This window comes from Globicephala melas, chromosome 17 (genome assembly GCF_963455315.2).
Source record: "Globicephala melas chromosome 17, mGloMel1.2, whole genome shotgun sequence".
NCBI lineage: Eukaryota > Metazoa > Chordata > Mammalia > Artiodactyla > Delphinidae > Globicephala > Globicephala melas.
Window position 1 is genome coordinate 8,014,510 of NC_083330.1, and position 16,159 is coordinate 8,030,668.

Sequence of the window (16,159 nt, forward strand, 5' to 3'; positions counted from 1 at the left end):
GGTTGAACTTTCCATAAAGAATAACTGCTTAGGAAAGAAATTTTGGAGGTAGATAGAATTGTTCATTTGGTTGAAAGAACCAGAAAATCTGCCAAGTTTCATGAATTCATACATCACGAGGAAATTACTTAAGCTTAATGAGGATAATGCTTTTTTAAAAAATTAAAACATTAAAAAAATTGTAGTTAAATATACATAACATACAATTTCTTATTTTAACTATTTTTAAGCATTCGGTTCTGTGGCATTAAGTACATTCACGTTTTTGTGCAACCATCACCACCATCCAAATTCAGAACTTTTTCATCCTCCCCAACCGAAACTCTGTACTCATTAAGCCATAATTTTGCATTCTCCTCTCCCCCAGTCCCTGGTTACCATAATCTTTATTTAAAAAAAAATTATTGGAGTATAGTTGATTTACAATGCTGTGCTAGTTTCTGCTGTACAGCAAAGTGAATCAGCCATACATATACATATATGCACTCTTTTTAAGATTCTGTTCCCATGTAGGTCATTGTAGAGTATTGAGTGGAGTTCCCTGTGCTATATAGCAGGTTCTTATTAGTTATCTATTTTATATATAGTAGTGCGTATATGTTAATCCCAATCTCCCAATTTATCCTTGCCCCCGTTCCTCCTTGGTAAATGTAAGTTTGTTTCCTACATCTCTGACTCTATTTGTTTTGTAAATGGTTCATTAGTACCATGTTTTTAGGTTCCACGTATAAGTGATATCATATGATATTTGTCTTTCTCTGTCTGACTTACTTCACCCAGTATGACAATCTCCAGGTCTATCCATGTTGCTGCACATGGCATTAATTCATTCTTTTTTATGGCTGAGTAGTATTCCCTTGTATATACCTTCTGTATATATTCTGTATACCTTCTCTATACATTTTGTATACTTTCTGTATATATTCTGTATACCTTCTGTATATATTCTGTACACCTTCTGTATACATTCTGTATACATTTAGTATATATTCTGTATACCTTCTGTATATATTCTGTATACATTCTGTATATATTCTGTATACCTTCTGTATATACCTTCTGTATATATTCTGTATACGTTCTGTATATATTCTGTATATCTGTATACTTTCTGCATACATTCTGTATATATTCTGTATATATCTTCTGTATACTGTATACCTTCTGTATATCTTCTGTATATATTCTGTATACCTTCTGTATACCTTCTCTATATAGTCTGTATACATTCTGTATATATTCTGTCTACCTTCTGTATATATTCTGTGTACCTTCTGTATACTTTATATATTCTGTATACATTCTGTATACCTTCTGTATATATTCTGTATACCTTCTGTATATATTCTGTATACTGTATATTTCTGTATATATTCTGTATACCTTCTGTATATATTCTGTATACATTCTGTATATATTCTGTATATCTGTATACATTCTGTATATATTCTGTATATCTTCTGTATATCTTCTGTATATATTCTGTATACCTTCTGTATATCTTCTGTATACCTTCTGTATATATTCTGTATACCTTCTGTATACCTTCTGTATATCTTCTGTATACATTCTGTATACCTTCTGTATATATTCAGTATACATTCCATATACCTTCTGTATACATTCTGTATACTTTCTGTATATATTCTGTATACCTTCTGTATACATTCTGTATACCTTCTGTATACCTTCTCTATATAGTCTGTATACATTCTGTATATATTCTGTATACCTTCTGTATACTGTATATATTCTGTATACCTTCTGTATACCTTCTGTATATATTCTGCATATACCTTCTGTATATATTCTGTATACATTCTGTATATATTCTGTATATCTGTATACTTTCTGTATACATTCTGTATATATTCTGTATATCTTCTGTATATCTTCTGTATATCTTCTGTATACCTTCTGTATACCTTCTGTATATCTTCTGTATACATTCTGTATACCTTCTGTATATATTCAGTATACATTCCATATACCTTCTGTATACATTCTGTATACTTTCTGTATATATTCTGTATACCTTCTGTATACATTCTGTATACCTTCTGTATACCTTCTCTATATAGTCTGTATATTCTGTATACCTTCTGTATATATTCTGTGTACCTTCTGTATACTTTATATATTCTGTATACATTCTATATACCTTCTGTATGTATTCTGTGTACGTTCTGCCTCTGTCTCTATGAATTCGATTACTCTAACTACCTCATAGTTTTAAAATTGAGGTATAGTTGATTTACAATGTGTGTCTGTTTTAGGTGTACAGCAGACTGATTGGGTTATATATATCCGTCATATATTATTTGTTGAGCAACTTCTGGGAGCTGTGAGACCCATGCTGTCTCATGCTCCATCCCCAAAGCAGCTGACATCTCAGGTGGAAGAGTCCTGCTTTGCTCTCCTGATAGACTGTCGGGAGGTGGTGTGATTCAGAGCTGGCCTCAAGTTGCACGCACATCACATTTGCCAGGAGATAGCATTAAAATACAGACCACGGGGCTCCCAGGGCTCTGGTACCAGGCTCTAAAAGACTCTCAGGGATTCTGATATACACTCAGGTCTGAAAGCTACTGAAAAAGACAGAGAGACCTGAGCTCACAGTCTGGCTCTGTCACTGGCCAGTTGTACGACCTCCAGTGATTGACCTGCCGACTCAGCCTCCGTTTCCCAACTGTATATTGGGTTTTGGTGAGGAGGAAGTGATTGTGAAGTACTTGGCTCATAGTTCGACACCATTTTTATCCACATAGAATGTGTGAGGGAAAAGGTTAGTTATGTTTATCAATCATGATTCTCAGCTCTAACTCTGTTCACAGGGAGGGCGGGTGGAGACAAATCACTCAGCCCCTTGGCTTTCCAGGCAGCCTGTCTACCTGGTCTTGCGGTTCCAGCTTTCTGCCACTGGAGGGCCTTGGAAAGATGCTGACATTGCTCAGGGAGTTAGGCGAGCACACGCTGGCGGTGGGAGGGGACACACCCTGGTTATCGCAGGTGGATGGAAGCCGGGGGAGAGCGGTGGGCTCAGGTCCACAGGAAACTCAGATTCGTCCCTGTAACCTTTCATCTGGGTTCTCGGTCCTTCAACAAAACTATAAATGAGAGCTCAGAAATTAGCAATGCCTTCAGATAGTTTGTTGCATACAGATAGATCAAGTGACTTTGTGATCCATTACCAGTACATTTGCTAAGGAGGGATATTTACTGGCTTCACAAAATGATGGATTTTTTCCAGACACACATGCTGATTTAGTTTCAACTGTGCGGCAGAATTCTGTAAAGAGCCTATCTTTCATATATTTTGGAGCAAGGCATCCAGGTCATTAATTCTGAAGAAAGGGTTCTGACAAAATATGAGATACATCAGAACAGTATTACATCTTACTCTTTCCTGGCAAGAGCTGCAATCGTTTCAGAAATTAGCCCACATTTTTCACATCAATGACTAAGGGTATTTTTGTAGTGTTTGAACAGGAAAATCAACAAAATGTAAAAGTTATCAGAACATATCTACCAGATATGAAAAATAATTTAGCAAATTGACTGCTCACCCTTTTCTAAAGGGATTGGAGAGATTTTCTCACAAATCCTCTTTGATTTCTAAGAGACAGCTGTGGGCAGGTGTATGGTCCCATTAAAAATAGGGTGGACGAGGCTGAGTGATTCTTGTAAGATTATCCAGCTTACAAGATAGGTAGGGTGGTGCAAGACCCTATATCAATCAGCCATAAAAAGAAATGAAATTGAATTGTTTGTAGTGAGTTGGGTGGACCTAGAATCTGTCATACACAGTGAAGTCAGAAAGAGGAAAACAAATACCGTATGCTAACACATATATATGGAATCTAAAAAAAGTAAATGGTACTGATGAACCTAGGGGCAGACCAGGAATAAAGACGCAGACGTAGAGAATGGACTTGAGGACATGGGGAGGGGGAAGGGTAAGCTGGGACGAAGTGAGAGAGTGGCCATGGACATATATGCACTACCAAATATAAAATAGATAGCTAGTGGGAAGCAGCCGCATAGCACAGGGAGATCAGCTGGGTGCTTTGTGACCACCTAGAGGGGTGGGCTAGGGAGGTGGCAGGGCGACGCAAGAGGGAGGAGATATGGGGATGTATGTATATATATAGCTGATTCACTTTGTTATGAAGCAGAATCTAACACACCATTGCAAAGCAGTTCTACTCCAATAAAGATGTTTAAAAAAAAAGACCCTATGCCAGTTCTCCTAAATGGGGGGTTATCTTAATAAACTTCTCCGTCACTATGGTAACAGCATCCGTTTCTACAGGCACTGACCATGTTTTCAACCTGGTAACTCTAAGGGAGACACACAATGAATAGAATGAATGACAGTTGTGTGGACCAGGCTCGAGGGGCCCCTCAGTATCCAGGGCTGGCCTTGGAGCCCAGCAGCCAGCTGTGAGGCTAAGCTTGTTCTCTGGGTATGGAGGTTGCTGTCTTGACTGCCCAGCCTAACTGCCTCAAGCTTAGAAAGTTTTATCCCATCCTCATAGAAAATACTTATTGTCACATTTCTATAGCCCTTTAAAAAAGCTGCAAAAGAAGATAGACTCAACTATGATAGAACATTGGCTATCATGTGGCTTCGGGTGGGCAAGCCATAAGCGTGAGGACCTGCTTAACGGCTTCAAGACTGGCTTCAAGTGCAGTCGTCTAGGGACAGGAAGACCACTGCCTGACTAAGGCCGAGGCAGTGGAGATGGAAGAGGGAGATGGGTCCCACTTCCGGCTGTCTGAGTGGGAGTGGTGAGAAGGAATGAGGAGTGAACGGTGACTGCCATGTTTTTGGACCTGAGTGACTGGGTTAACGTTAACTGAGCTTTGCAAGAGAGGAGGAAGGGCAAGCGTTGAGGAAAAGATTATCTACTTTTGGACATATTTTGTCGGTACCTGTGTTGTCTAAGATAAAGATATTTGGGAGGCAATTGGATAGATGATTTGAAGGTCAGTGTCATAGACCGAATTCTAAGAGGATTCCCAATGACTCATGGCCTTGAATAACCTCTGCTTTTGAGTGTGCGTGTATGGGGTGACCTGTAACTTGCTTCTGTGACCAAGGTGATGGGAGATGGCTTCTGTGATTATGTTACATCCAAGTCTCAGGTGATGCCAACGCCTCTGCAGATCTTTCACAGTGGTTTGTGGGTGGTACACGATCCTGTTTAAACATCTCACCCTGACCTTCTAGCACATCTGGCCCCAATGAAACGTCTACCATCATTAATGGTCCCTTTGTGTCACTCTGTGACTTTTTTCTCTCCTGTGGCTTTGAAAGTTTTTACCTTTATTCTTAGTATTCTGCATTTTACCATATGGATTCTCCTTGTGGCTTTTGTTTGTTTTACTCACCCTCTGAGGCCTTCTGTACACACTCTGCTGTGGACAGCTCTGAGCCATTACCCATTTCATTCACCCCTCTGCCCTCCCATCCAGTCTTCTGAACAGAGTTCCTGTTAGAAGCATGAGGAAGCTTCTGCACCCTCCTGTATGTCTCTTAAACTCTCATGCGTGCTTTTTAGCTTCATATCTCTCTCTGTACAGGGTTCTAGGCAAATTACTTCATATCACATCCTTTCTTCCTTTAACTGTGCCCTGTCATAGGTTTATCCAGTTTGTTAACTTTGTAAAAGTTAATTTCCATGTCAACATATATTATTATTTCCAGGGGGCAATTGGCTAATCTGCTCAGTTTTTTTTTCATACTTTTATGGTTTGATTAAATGAGTGTTATTTCTTCCTTTATCTCTTTGAGGTCCTAAAACATACTTATGTTAAAGTCATTTCAGATTGGTCTATTAAGTATTCCATTTTGTTGGGAGCAGGGTTATTTGTCAGTTAGTAAAAGCCAAAAAGCAAAACCCAGTTTTCTTCTGGCTGGTCATTTTTCAGATTACCAGTTAAATCTGAATTTTAGATAAACAATGAATAACTATTTTTAGTATGAGTGTGTCCCATGCGATATTTGAGACATACCTATGCTAAGAGATTTTCATTGACCTGCATCGTATCTGGCAACTCTGCGCCTGTCCTGGCACCTTTGGGGATCTGTGATCTATATTTTTAACACTATGTCCTGGTGATTGTGATGTGTATCAAACTTGAGAATGACAGGTCTGCACTATACTATCTCTCTAGTTGGGTGGAAGCTGGTTTGTTGGTTATCTTTCTTAGTGTTTAATTTTTCTCATGTGGTTTGAAATGATGGTTTGCAGTTGCGTCAAAATAGGTTACTTTCAAAGTTTTTCCTCTGTTTTTCCTTCCTTGTCTGGTGGCCCTAAAGTTGCGTCCATCTGGTCTCCTGAGATTCCCTGTCCAGAAGCAGCTCTTAAACTATTGGCTGGACCCTCATGGTGAAGCTGGGTTTATGGCATATCCGGTTCTCAAGCCAGTGGGCACTTTGACCCAGAACCAGTCTGCAGTTTTAGTTTCATTTATAGCTGTGCCCATTTCTGATCTATGTATCGTTTCTTCTGTTTTTAACTGCACTCAAGTTATTCAAATTAAGTGTGTGTGTGTGATGTCACTAATGTGTTTAAAACAAAGTGGGAAGCTTATAGTGTTAAATCAACAACATCTTTACAAGAACGCTTTATGACTATATTCTAATTCTTTAATCAATGGCTTAGTGGCAACCGAAATGTATAATGAAGAATTTTGAGATACGGTTGCTTTCCGTGAGTTAAACTAATGAAACCCACTAGGTGAATGGGTTTGGCCATTTGTGGAAAAGAATAAGAGAATAAGTCATACATAAGAAATGTGTGACTCAGGAGTTAGGGAACAGCCCAAATCCAAGGAAGCTGCCAGTCGAGAGAGGCGAGATTGAAATAAAAATGCAACCCAGGAAGGTTAGATCTAATCGCTTGAAAGATACTCTGAAGGAAAATTGCAACACTGGTGGGACTGTCATCACTGAACTCGAATGGGGATCCCACGGGCCAAGAACTGGTGTTTCCAGTGCTGCCAGGCAGAGTACCCTGAAGAGACCCCACAACGGCACATCCTCACGGTGGGCTCACCTTGCAATGAGGATGGATGTACCAAGCTATGAAAATGTTGGTAAACTAGCCTTGAAGTCATCCACTGGTAGGGGTTGAATTGTGTCCCTCCAAAATTCATGTGGTGAAGCCCTAACTCCCAGGACCTCAGAATGGAACTGTAATTGGAGACAAGGTCTTTAAAGAGGTAGTTAAGGTACAATGAAGTTGTATGGGTAGACCCTATTCCAGTCTAACTGGTGTCCTTTAAGAAGAGGCGATTTGGACACAGACATATAGAGGGAAAACCATGTGAGGACACAGGGGGGATACGGCCACCCACAAGCTAAGGAGAAAGGCCTCAGAAGAAACCAACTCTGCTGACACCGTGATCTTGGACTTCTAGCCTCCAGAACTGTGAGAAGATAAATTCCTGTTATTGAAGCCAACTAGTCTGTGGCATTTTGTTACGGCAGAGTTGGAAAACTAATATATCCGTCCAACTCTTTGCACCCTGATTTCCAACTCCTGGAGTAACTTTCTGGCTATAATCTGCCCTCCCTTGCAACTATGATAATGGGGAAAGAATTCACTAACCGGACCTCATGAGAATCCCAGCCCACTTCTCAGCTCTATCGCCCACTGTGAATTAGTTGACCAGCTTTCTGGTTAATGCAGCAGTTTGACAAGTATGTTTATGATGGTTCAGTCTTTGAATCCTTCTTTTCCTTGTGAATGCTGTAAAATTGAGTTTCTGGGCCCACAGAGCCGTTTTCACACTGGAAATGTTTTGACCGTGTTTCCTATTGTGTGACATAAAGTAAATATTCAGCTTTTGCAAGCTTTTTTTTTTTTTCCTAAGAAATGTGCCCCATCTCTTACCTCCTGAAGCTTTGTGGTCCAAGATGAGATGGAGAAATGGGATACGGTTTGGGTACAGAAGTCAGGTATTCAAAGGATATAGTTTAAAAAAAAAACCTTAAAGATTAGAAGTTCGTTTTTAGACTGCATTAAATAGCCTAGCAGTTGCTTTAAATTGGCTATATACAAATAGTAGCATCAAAACTTTTGCTGTAGCAAGGCTGTGTGGCACACAGATCGGGGGAACAGACATTAAAAACAGCTGAGGGACTTCCCCGGTGGCGCAGTGGTTGGGAACCCGCCTGCCAATACAGGGGACACGAGTTCGATCCCCTGGTCCGGGAGGATCCCACGTGCCGCGGAGCAACTAAGCCCGTGTGCCACAACTACTGAGCCTGTGCTCTAGAGCCCGCTAGCCACAACTACCAAGCCTGCGTGCTGCAACTACTGAGGCCCGCGCGCCTAGAGCCCGAGCTCGGCAAAGAGAGAAGCCACCGCAGTGAGAAGCCCGCACACTGCAACGAAGAGCAGCCCCTACTCGCCGCAACTAGAGAAAGCCCGCGTGCAGCAATGAAGACCCAACAAAGACAAAAAAAAAAAAAAATTAAAAAACAGTTGAAGAGGTGAAAAATTGTACCAAAGTCACACTGTGCACCTGAACTTGACAGTCTATGAGTTAAAACTCATTATATTGGGCCAGCCGCATGAGCTAGCTTGTTTACCAATGATCAAAGGTAAAGTTTAGTCAAGGTCTTTTTTTAAAAAAACTATGATTATGGAGAAGAATCACTTGGCTTTTCATTTACCTGCAGGATCCTAGCCAGAAGAGGCTTGGAAACCTCATATCCCCCCCTTTTTCCCAATGATGCTGAACTCATAGCATTGAAATTGAAAGTGCTTGTGTGCGTGTGTGTTTCTGAGTGCCATCCTACTCACTTGCTTAAAAGTTTCCAAGTCACTGCTAAGAGAGGTGGAATTCAATTGACAATGAGAGAGCTCAGTTGTCCTCCAACTTTAAAAAATTGTACACGCCTTCAGAATGACAGTTATGACTTGGTCAAGGGAAATCGAGGCTGACCTGGGGAAGGAACTAGCTCCCATGGCTGTGCCACTGGGGAGAGGAATGTGAGTGCTGTTTCTACCCAGGGAGCTGACCTGGGGTCAACAGATCGCGCTCTCCTCCTGCCTCGGCGTCATTCCACCCCCTGTTCACTCCACTTCTTGGGTCCTTCCCAGGTGCGTGAACATGTAAACTGGGTAGTGGACACTCAGTCCGAGTTTGTGAATCAGATTCCAGCACAGGAGGATTTGGGGGACATAGAACATATCCCCTTGGCCTTTACTTTCCCCTTGGTAGGCCTGCCCTGGGGCTTGGTAGTCCTTTACCATCACGCTGAATTTCGAGTCCTGCTAATGGAGAGCACCCCTAACTGGAGGGTGTACTGGCTTGTCTCACAGGGCTGTAGATTAAATGTTAGCACTGGCTCCTTACTGTTTCAATTCATTAGGATCTCATGGTCACATGACAAAAACTGGGTGTCAAGGGAATATGATTGCGAGTCTAGAATCCTTAGGACTAGCTTGGAAGATCCCCCCAAGAGCCTTTGCCTCGCTGGCCACAAACGTGCGCTGGAAGCCACTCTGCTCTCTAAATATACCTGCCTGGCCTTTCCACCCTCTGGTCTGTTTGGAGGATGGAATTGAGCAGACCGTGCTAGCATCCGCCTTACAGCTTCCCCACAAAGACAGCGATGCTGCCTTAGGAGCTGGGCTCTGGGCCACAAACACTCTAACATTAATGTGCTTAAATAGAGAAAAGAGGCTGATTTGTGGGGATCAAGATGGGGAAACCAGATTGATTTTATCACCCCTCAAAACAGGATTACAAGATGGACGTTCAGAAATAGTATTTTACCCAAGGGAGTTTGACAAATGTTGTAGACGTAATGAGGATTTGAATCCAGTTTTCTGTCTCCACTGGGACGTGCACAAAGCAGCCAGCCTCTGCCCTGACATAGGCCCTGGCTTGGGTGCTGGCATTCTAGCATCCAGGTCCTGTGACATTAGGGCAAGGTTCTCATTGGCATTCTTCTATGATGTCAGGACACAACCTTTAGAAACATGTACCTTCCACCTCCAGGCTATTCTAAATATGCTTTAACTCAAAACAAAAGCACAGATTTAAGCATCTTTAACCTTCCTTAATTGTCCATCACGCAAAAATGTCTGCTCATCGCTTGTCTGGATCTAGATTTTCCCACCTTCTCTTTTCTCAAATACTATCCTAATTGATCTCAAGTTCTTGAAATCTCAGCTCCTCTAGAGCTTTTCATTACCTTTTCTGAGGCTTTTCTACCATTTTCTATCCCTTTTCCAAGAGTTGTGTTAAATAGCATCTCATCAGTGTAGGTGGATTTGATCTTGATTTGCAGAAAGTCCCTCATATTTACAGATTGGAGAGTTGGGGTTTCAGATGTTTCTAGTTCACCAAAGTATGTATGCCCCACGAATCACAAGAAAGTCACGGCAGGGGCCAAATGAAGGGGGCCACAATGCCATTTGCCCCCCTTTATATTTCCTAACAGACTGGTGGATTTTTTTAAAAAAAATTTTATTGGAGTAGAGTTGCTTTACAATATTGTGTTAGTTTCTACTGTACAGCAAAGTGAATCAGCTATACCTATACATATCTCCCCTCTTTTTTGGATTTCCTTCTCATTTGGGTCACCACGGAGCATCGAGTAGAGTTCCCTGTGCTCTGCAGTAGGTTCTCATGAGTTATCTATTTTATACACAGTATCAATAGTGCAGACTATTTGGTGTTGAAGGGAGAAAAGTAACACCAAATGGTGGAAGGAAGTAGCCTGTGAGAAATGCTCAAGTACGTTTCCTCTTCTAAAGTATAAATGCTGCGAGTACTGCATTTTGGATCAAAATTATGCCTCAAGTCACCATTTAGCTTCTCTGTTAGAATATGGTTGACTATATTAGCCTCGTGGTTCAGTGCTTTAATTAAGCACCTATTACTTGCCCAGGCACTAGATGGTATACAAACAAACAAGAGACAGCGGCTGAGCTCAGGAGCTCACAGTCTTTGTAGGTGGGAGAGATGAACAAGTAAACAGAGCACCTCTCTCGATGTGGTTAATTCATGTTCAGTGGGGTCACAGGACGGGGTCAGGGCACGGGGAGATGGGAGGAGATGGTCCTTAACCAGACTGCAGGGCATTTGCTTTCTAATCCTCTGTAAATGCACCATGAATTCTCATCTATAACTTTGGGAGAAATACATATTTGTGTTTTACCAGAGTAATTTTATAGTTTTGAAAACAGAAGCTTAAAAAACATGAAACCTTCATGCCCAGTAGTTATGAACTAGGATCGACCATCATTTATACTTGTCAAATCCTGAGAAACGAGTTAAAAAATATCACACATTGTTATTGGTAAGTGAAATCTTTGGCACTCTCGTTCCCATGTGCTGAACATGTTGGGATTTGAGAGCGAGATGTTTCCACTGGATTCTCAAATCCTGGTAAGGCAGTTTCAACTCTGAAGGGATTCTTCTAAACTCATATCACAGTTCCCTTTACAGTTTTACAGGTATTGAACCACTAGGATGAAACCTGAATCAGAAGAAAAAAAAAATCCTATTTTGGCTGGAGGGGAATGAATTTTGTAAGTCAGTGTGTGTATTTCAGGCTATTTGCACGCGCTACAAATAGTCAGAGCTACTTATCTGGACAGCACATCCTAGGGCAAAATGACTAGTTGGAATTAATGGAATTTTGTCATCAACTCAGTCCCTTGGCAACCCCTGGGCTATCATTAATCCCCAGGATGCATTTGCCTGTCCTGGTAGTGCTTCCTCCTGGGTAGCAATTGCTAAATGTAATGCACAGGAAAATGTCATGTCCACTATTTCCAATTATACCATGAGAGATGGTGTAACCAATTGGGTTTCTAATACTATCCCTAAAAGGCCATCTTTGCTTAGTTCTCAAGACATTTCCTGTAAGCCTTTTAATAAGGAGAATCATGAATTTCCCATTTGAGATACATGGGTGATAACTACTAACGTTGACTACAGTGCAGATAATCTCTAGGTTTGTTTTGGCCTCACAAGTGTTGCACTGGAGCAGAGATGCTTACTGAAGTAAGATTAATATGTTCCAGAAATGAAAAAACTGGTCAAATAGTTTTTTAAAAACCTGTGGCTCTTTTCAAGATGGCTAAATCAATTAGTGAAGAATAGATGTTACTTTTAAAAGGAAAATCAGCCCACAATTTATTGTTCAACGGTATTATTAGAAGTTGTTTTTTTTTTTTTTTTCCGGTACGAGGGCCTCTCACTGTTGTGGCCTCTCCTGTTGCAGAGCACAGGCTCCGGACGCGCAGGCTCAGCGGCCATGGCTCACGGGCCCAGCCGCTTTGCGGCATGTGGGATCTTCCCGGACCGGGGCACGAACCCGTGTCCCCTGCATCGGCGGGCGGACTCTCAACCACTGCGCCACCAGGGAAGCCCAGAAGTTGTGTTTTTGAAGAGTGACTACATTCTTGACTTGGAACATATAAGACACTCAAAATGTTTTATTTTTAAAATGAAAACAAAATGTCCATACCCTTAAGATCATTGAAGTTTTTCAACTTGAGCCTTGGCCCTTAAAACTGGAAGACAGTTTTCACATGCAGCACTTTATTTTTGTTCATAGCTGGTGTTGTTTTAACCTGATCAGAGTGAATGGGTGAAGAAATACCAAGTTCTCCACTTTCGCATGCATCTTGATGTCTTCTTGTAACAGGATTTGAGGCAGAACTCAGTTTGCCCTTAAAATCAGTAAAATTTAGAGTGAAGAATAATTTTGGAGTGTTCCTCATGTGGACTTTTTAGATCAAAATCATCTCCTCTTCACTGGCGATCATGCAGGCCATACTGTGGCGCCTTCTCATTTAAACGCTGGGCCTGGGGAGGGAAGAGGCTCAAATAGGTGGGGATATGGGGGGAAGGTAACTGGTTCTATTTGCAATCGTTGGTCTGGTGTCAGAAAATGAGGATTAACGTCCGTCTAGTGAGGACATCAGAAGGTACTGCGGTCTAAAGATGGCACAGCTGAGGTAATGCGTTTCTCTTTGGAAAGTATTTAGAATGAATGAGAGCTCGTTGTCTTTTTTTTTTTTTGATTAATTTTTATTGGAGTATAGTTGCTTTATAATGTTGAGTTAGTTTCTGCTGCACAGCAAACTGAATCAGTTATACATATACATATATCCACTCTTTTTTAGATTTCCTTCCCATTTAGGTCACCACAGAGCGTTGAGTAGAGTTCCCTGTGCTATACAGCAGGTTCTCATTAGTTATCTATTTTGTATATAGTAGTGTATATATGTCAATCCCAATCTCCCAGTTCATCCCACCCTCCCTTCCCCACCTTGGTAGCCATAAGTTTGTTTTCTGCATCCATTTCTGCTTTGCAAATAAGTTCACCATTTTTCTAGATTCTACATATGAGTGATAGTATATATTTTTCTTTCTCTTTCTGACTTACTTCACTCTGTATGACAATCTCTAGCTGCATCCATGTTGCTGCAAATGGCATTATTTTGTTCCTTTTTATGGCTGAGTAATATTCCATTGTCTATATGTACCACAGCTTCCTTATCCATTCCTCTGTCGATGGACATTTAGGTTGCTTCCACGTCCTGGCTATTGTAAATAGTGCTGCAGTGAACAGCAGGGTGCACGCGGCCTTTCAGATTATGGCTCTCTCTGGGTGTATGTCCAGGACTGGGGTTGCTGGCTCCTATGGCAGCTCTATTTTTTAGTTTTTAAAGGAGCCTTCATACTGTTCTCCATAGTGAGGGTTCCTTTCTGATGATCTGGACTTCTAGAATTACAGGAGTCCCCCCTTATCTGTGGTTTTGCTTTCCATGGTTTCAGTTACTTTGGGTCATCCACGGCCTAAAAATATTGCGTGGAAAATACCAGAAATAAACAATTTATAAGTTTTAAATTGTGCGCTGTCCTGAGTAGCGTGATGAAATCTCGCTCAGTTCCGCCTGGGACGTGAATCATTGCTTTGCCCAGCGATTCCTCTCCTTTAGGCACTTAGTAGCCAGTAAGATTGACTGACGCGGTGTGGCAGTGCTTGTGTTCACGTAACCCTTATTTTACTTAACATTGGCCCCGAAGTGCAAGAGTAGTGATGCTGGAAGTTTGCATATTCTCTCACTCTGCCTACTTTATAAACTAAACTTTATCATAGGTATTATCTGTAGGGAACAACATGGTATATTTAGGGTTTGGTACCATCCACGGTTTCAGGCATCCCCTGGAGTCTTGGAATGTACTGCCTGCGGATGAGGGGGTGACTACCGTACATGAAGAACACCTGTCATATTATGAAAACTTGTTTTTCCTTGCTCAGCTCCCATGTTAAATTTAGCCTTTCAGGAGCAGTTCTATATTACAGCAACACCTGGTTCTAATAAATAAGTTCTGATAGTAGTTGAAAGGCATACTACAAAACGAAGTGTTACCAGTAGGCCCATGACATCCCTGTGTGTCCGGAGCTGTGTACTAATAGATGAACATCCAGGCAGATTGCCTTATAAAACAGGATTCTGTCATAGACCAGTGCCATATTGAATGAATTCTCATTAACAGTGAAGTCCACCTGGCTGTGAGGAACTAGCCCTTTAAGGATTCAGTGAGAACTGCTATTCCTTTCTTGTGTGAGCGATCTTACAATCTTTCTCATCAGGCCCACAGCTGTAAAATCTGATTCTGGCAAAGTGTATAATCGCATTTCCAGCAAACCTTTGATGTACCCTGAGCTGAAACCACACCATTACATTTTCATGAGAACTTGATGCTCTTTGCTTCATTCTAAGCGTTTTCTCACATTTCCTTCTGTTTAAATAATCTAACTTAAATACCTTGAAGGGATATGAGTCATTCTTTTATATTAATTCCTGTTTTGGCTTTTGCCAAAAAATTAGTATTTATTTTCCATAAATATGACACATTCATTCTCGTGTTTACCTTTTTCCCGTCGTGATCGTATCCAAAACAAGACACTGAGAGGGAAGGCATATGTTGTTCGTTGACAAAGGTCAGATGCAGAGGAATGAGTTATTTTGAGACATTTTATATTACAATGCGTGGTACCCAAATGTTAAGCTTTTACAGTTCAGAGATATCTGGGTGCCAAGGAGGGTGATGTGAGAGAGGTTTTCTTGAACACAGGACTGTTGGTACTAAAACTGTGAAATGCTTGGCCAACCAAGGCTGTTGTCCAACCTGTGCTAAGACAGTGACTAGACTAATGAGACAGGAAGGATCAAGACAGAGAAATCCTGTTTGAAGAGGTGTTTCCTGTTTGGAAAGAAAATACACAGAAATCGAATACCAGAAGTGGTGGGAAGATAAAAAACTGGTACCCTGACAGATTGAGGTCTGTGGGATTCTGTGTTTAGTTCCAAAGGGAAGTGACTTTTCTGAGAAACAGCTGTTTCTGGTTTCCCTGAATTTCAATGAGTGAGTTAAAACCAACAGTTAAGTGGTTTGTCTTATCCACTCACTCATTAATTTATTCAAAAACATTTATTAAGTATCTTTTTCCTTTGCAAGACATTGTCAACAGAAATACAGTCATCCCTTGGTACCCACAGGGGATTGGTTCTAGGACCCGCCATGGTTACCAAAATCCGCGGATGCTCAAGTCCCAGAATCAGTCCCTGTATCTGCGCTTCTGCATCTGCGGATTCAACCAACCTAGGATGGTATAGTCCGGTATTTACTATGGAAAAAAATTCTGCATATAAGAAGACCAGCCCAGTTCAAGCCCATGTTTGTTCAAGGTCGACTGTAAACCAGAGAAGGAACAGCATGCGTCCTGTGGTGAGGTTTACACTCCCCATGCTGGCTCTTACCTCATGCTGAGCACCCACCTGTGTTCTCGTTTATTCCCCATAATAACTCTAATTACTGAATTCCATTGTTAGTTCACTTTCTAGGTAGAGAAACAGAGGCTCAGAGACAAAGGAGCTTGCCCAAGGCAGAACGGTGGGATTTAAGCCACTAGAGTCTGAAATGAAGCCCCCGTGACACCATGCCCCTTGAAGCAAAACCCGGGATTCAGGGCACAGCTGAGCGGCGGAGCATTTGTGTGGTACCAGGCACGTTTCTAACAGCCTTCACGTGGGTCCTCTTATCTGATGTTTACATCAGCAAGGAGAATGCTGGGCCATCCGAAAAGGGCATTTTTCTCTAAGAT

At 41.4% G+C, this 16,159-nt stretch overlaps 1 protein-coding gene across 4 annotated transcripts in view; it reads left to right on the top strand.

The window, feature by feature from the left end:
* The window catches only part of CLVS1 (clavesin 1), a 415,580-nt gene that overhangs the window by 208,220 nt on the left and 191,201 nt on the right, over nucleotides 1–16,159 (top strand). Inside the window, exon 9 of one of the 4 annotated variants that reach the window (XM_060287675.1) lies at nucleotides 6,326–7,754. The exons of the other annotated variants lie outside the window; for them this stretch is intronic. Coding sequence (XP_060143658.1) covers nucleotides 6,326–6,640 — 315 coding nt within the window. The 3' untranslated portion in view covers nucleotides 6,641–7,754. Of the gene's footprint in view, nucleotides 1–6,325; nucleotides 7,755–16,159 lie in introns of those variants that run through there. 4 annotated transcript variants of the gene reach the window in all.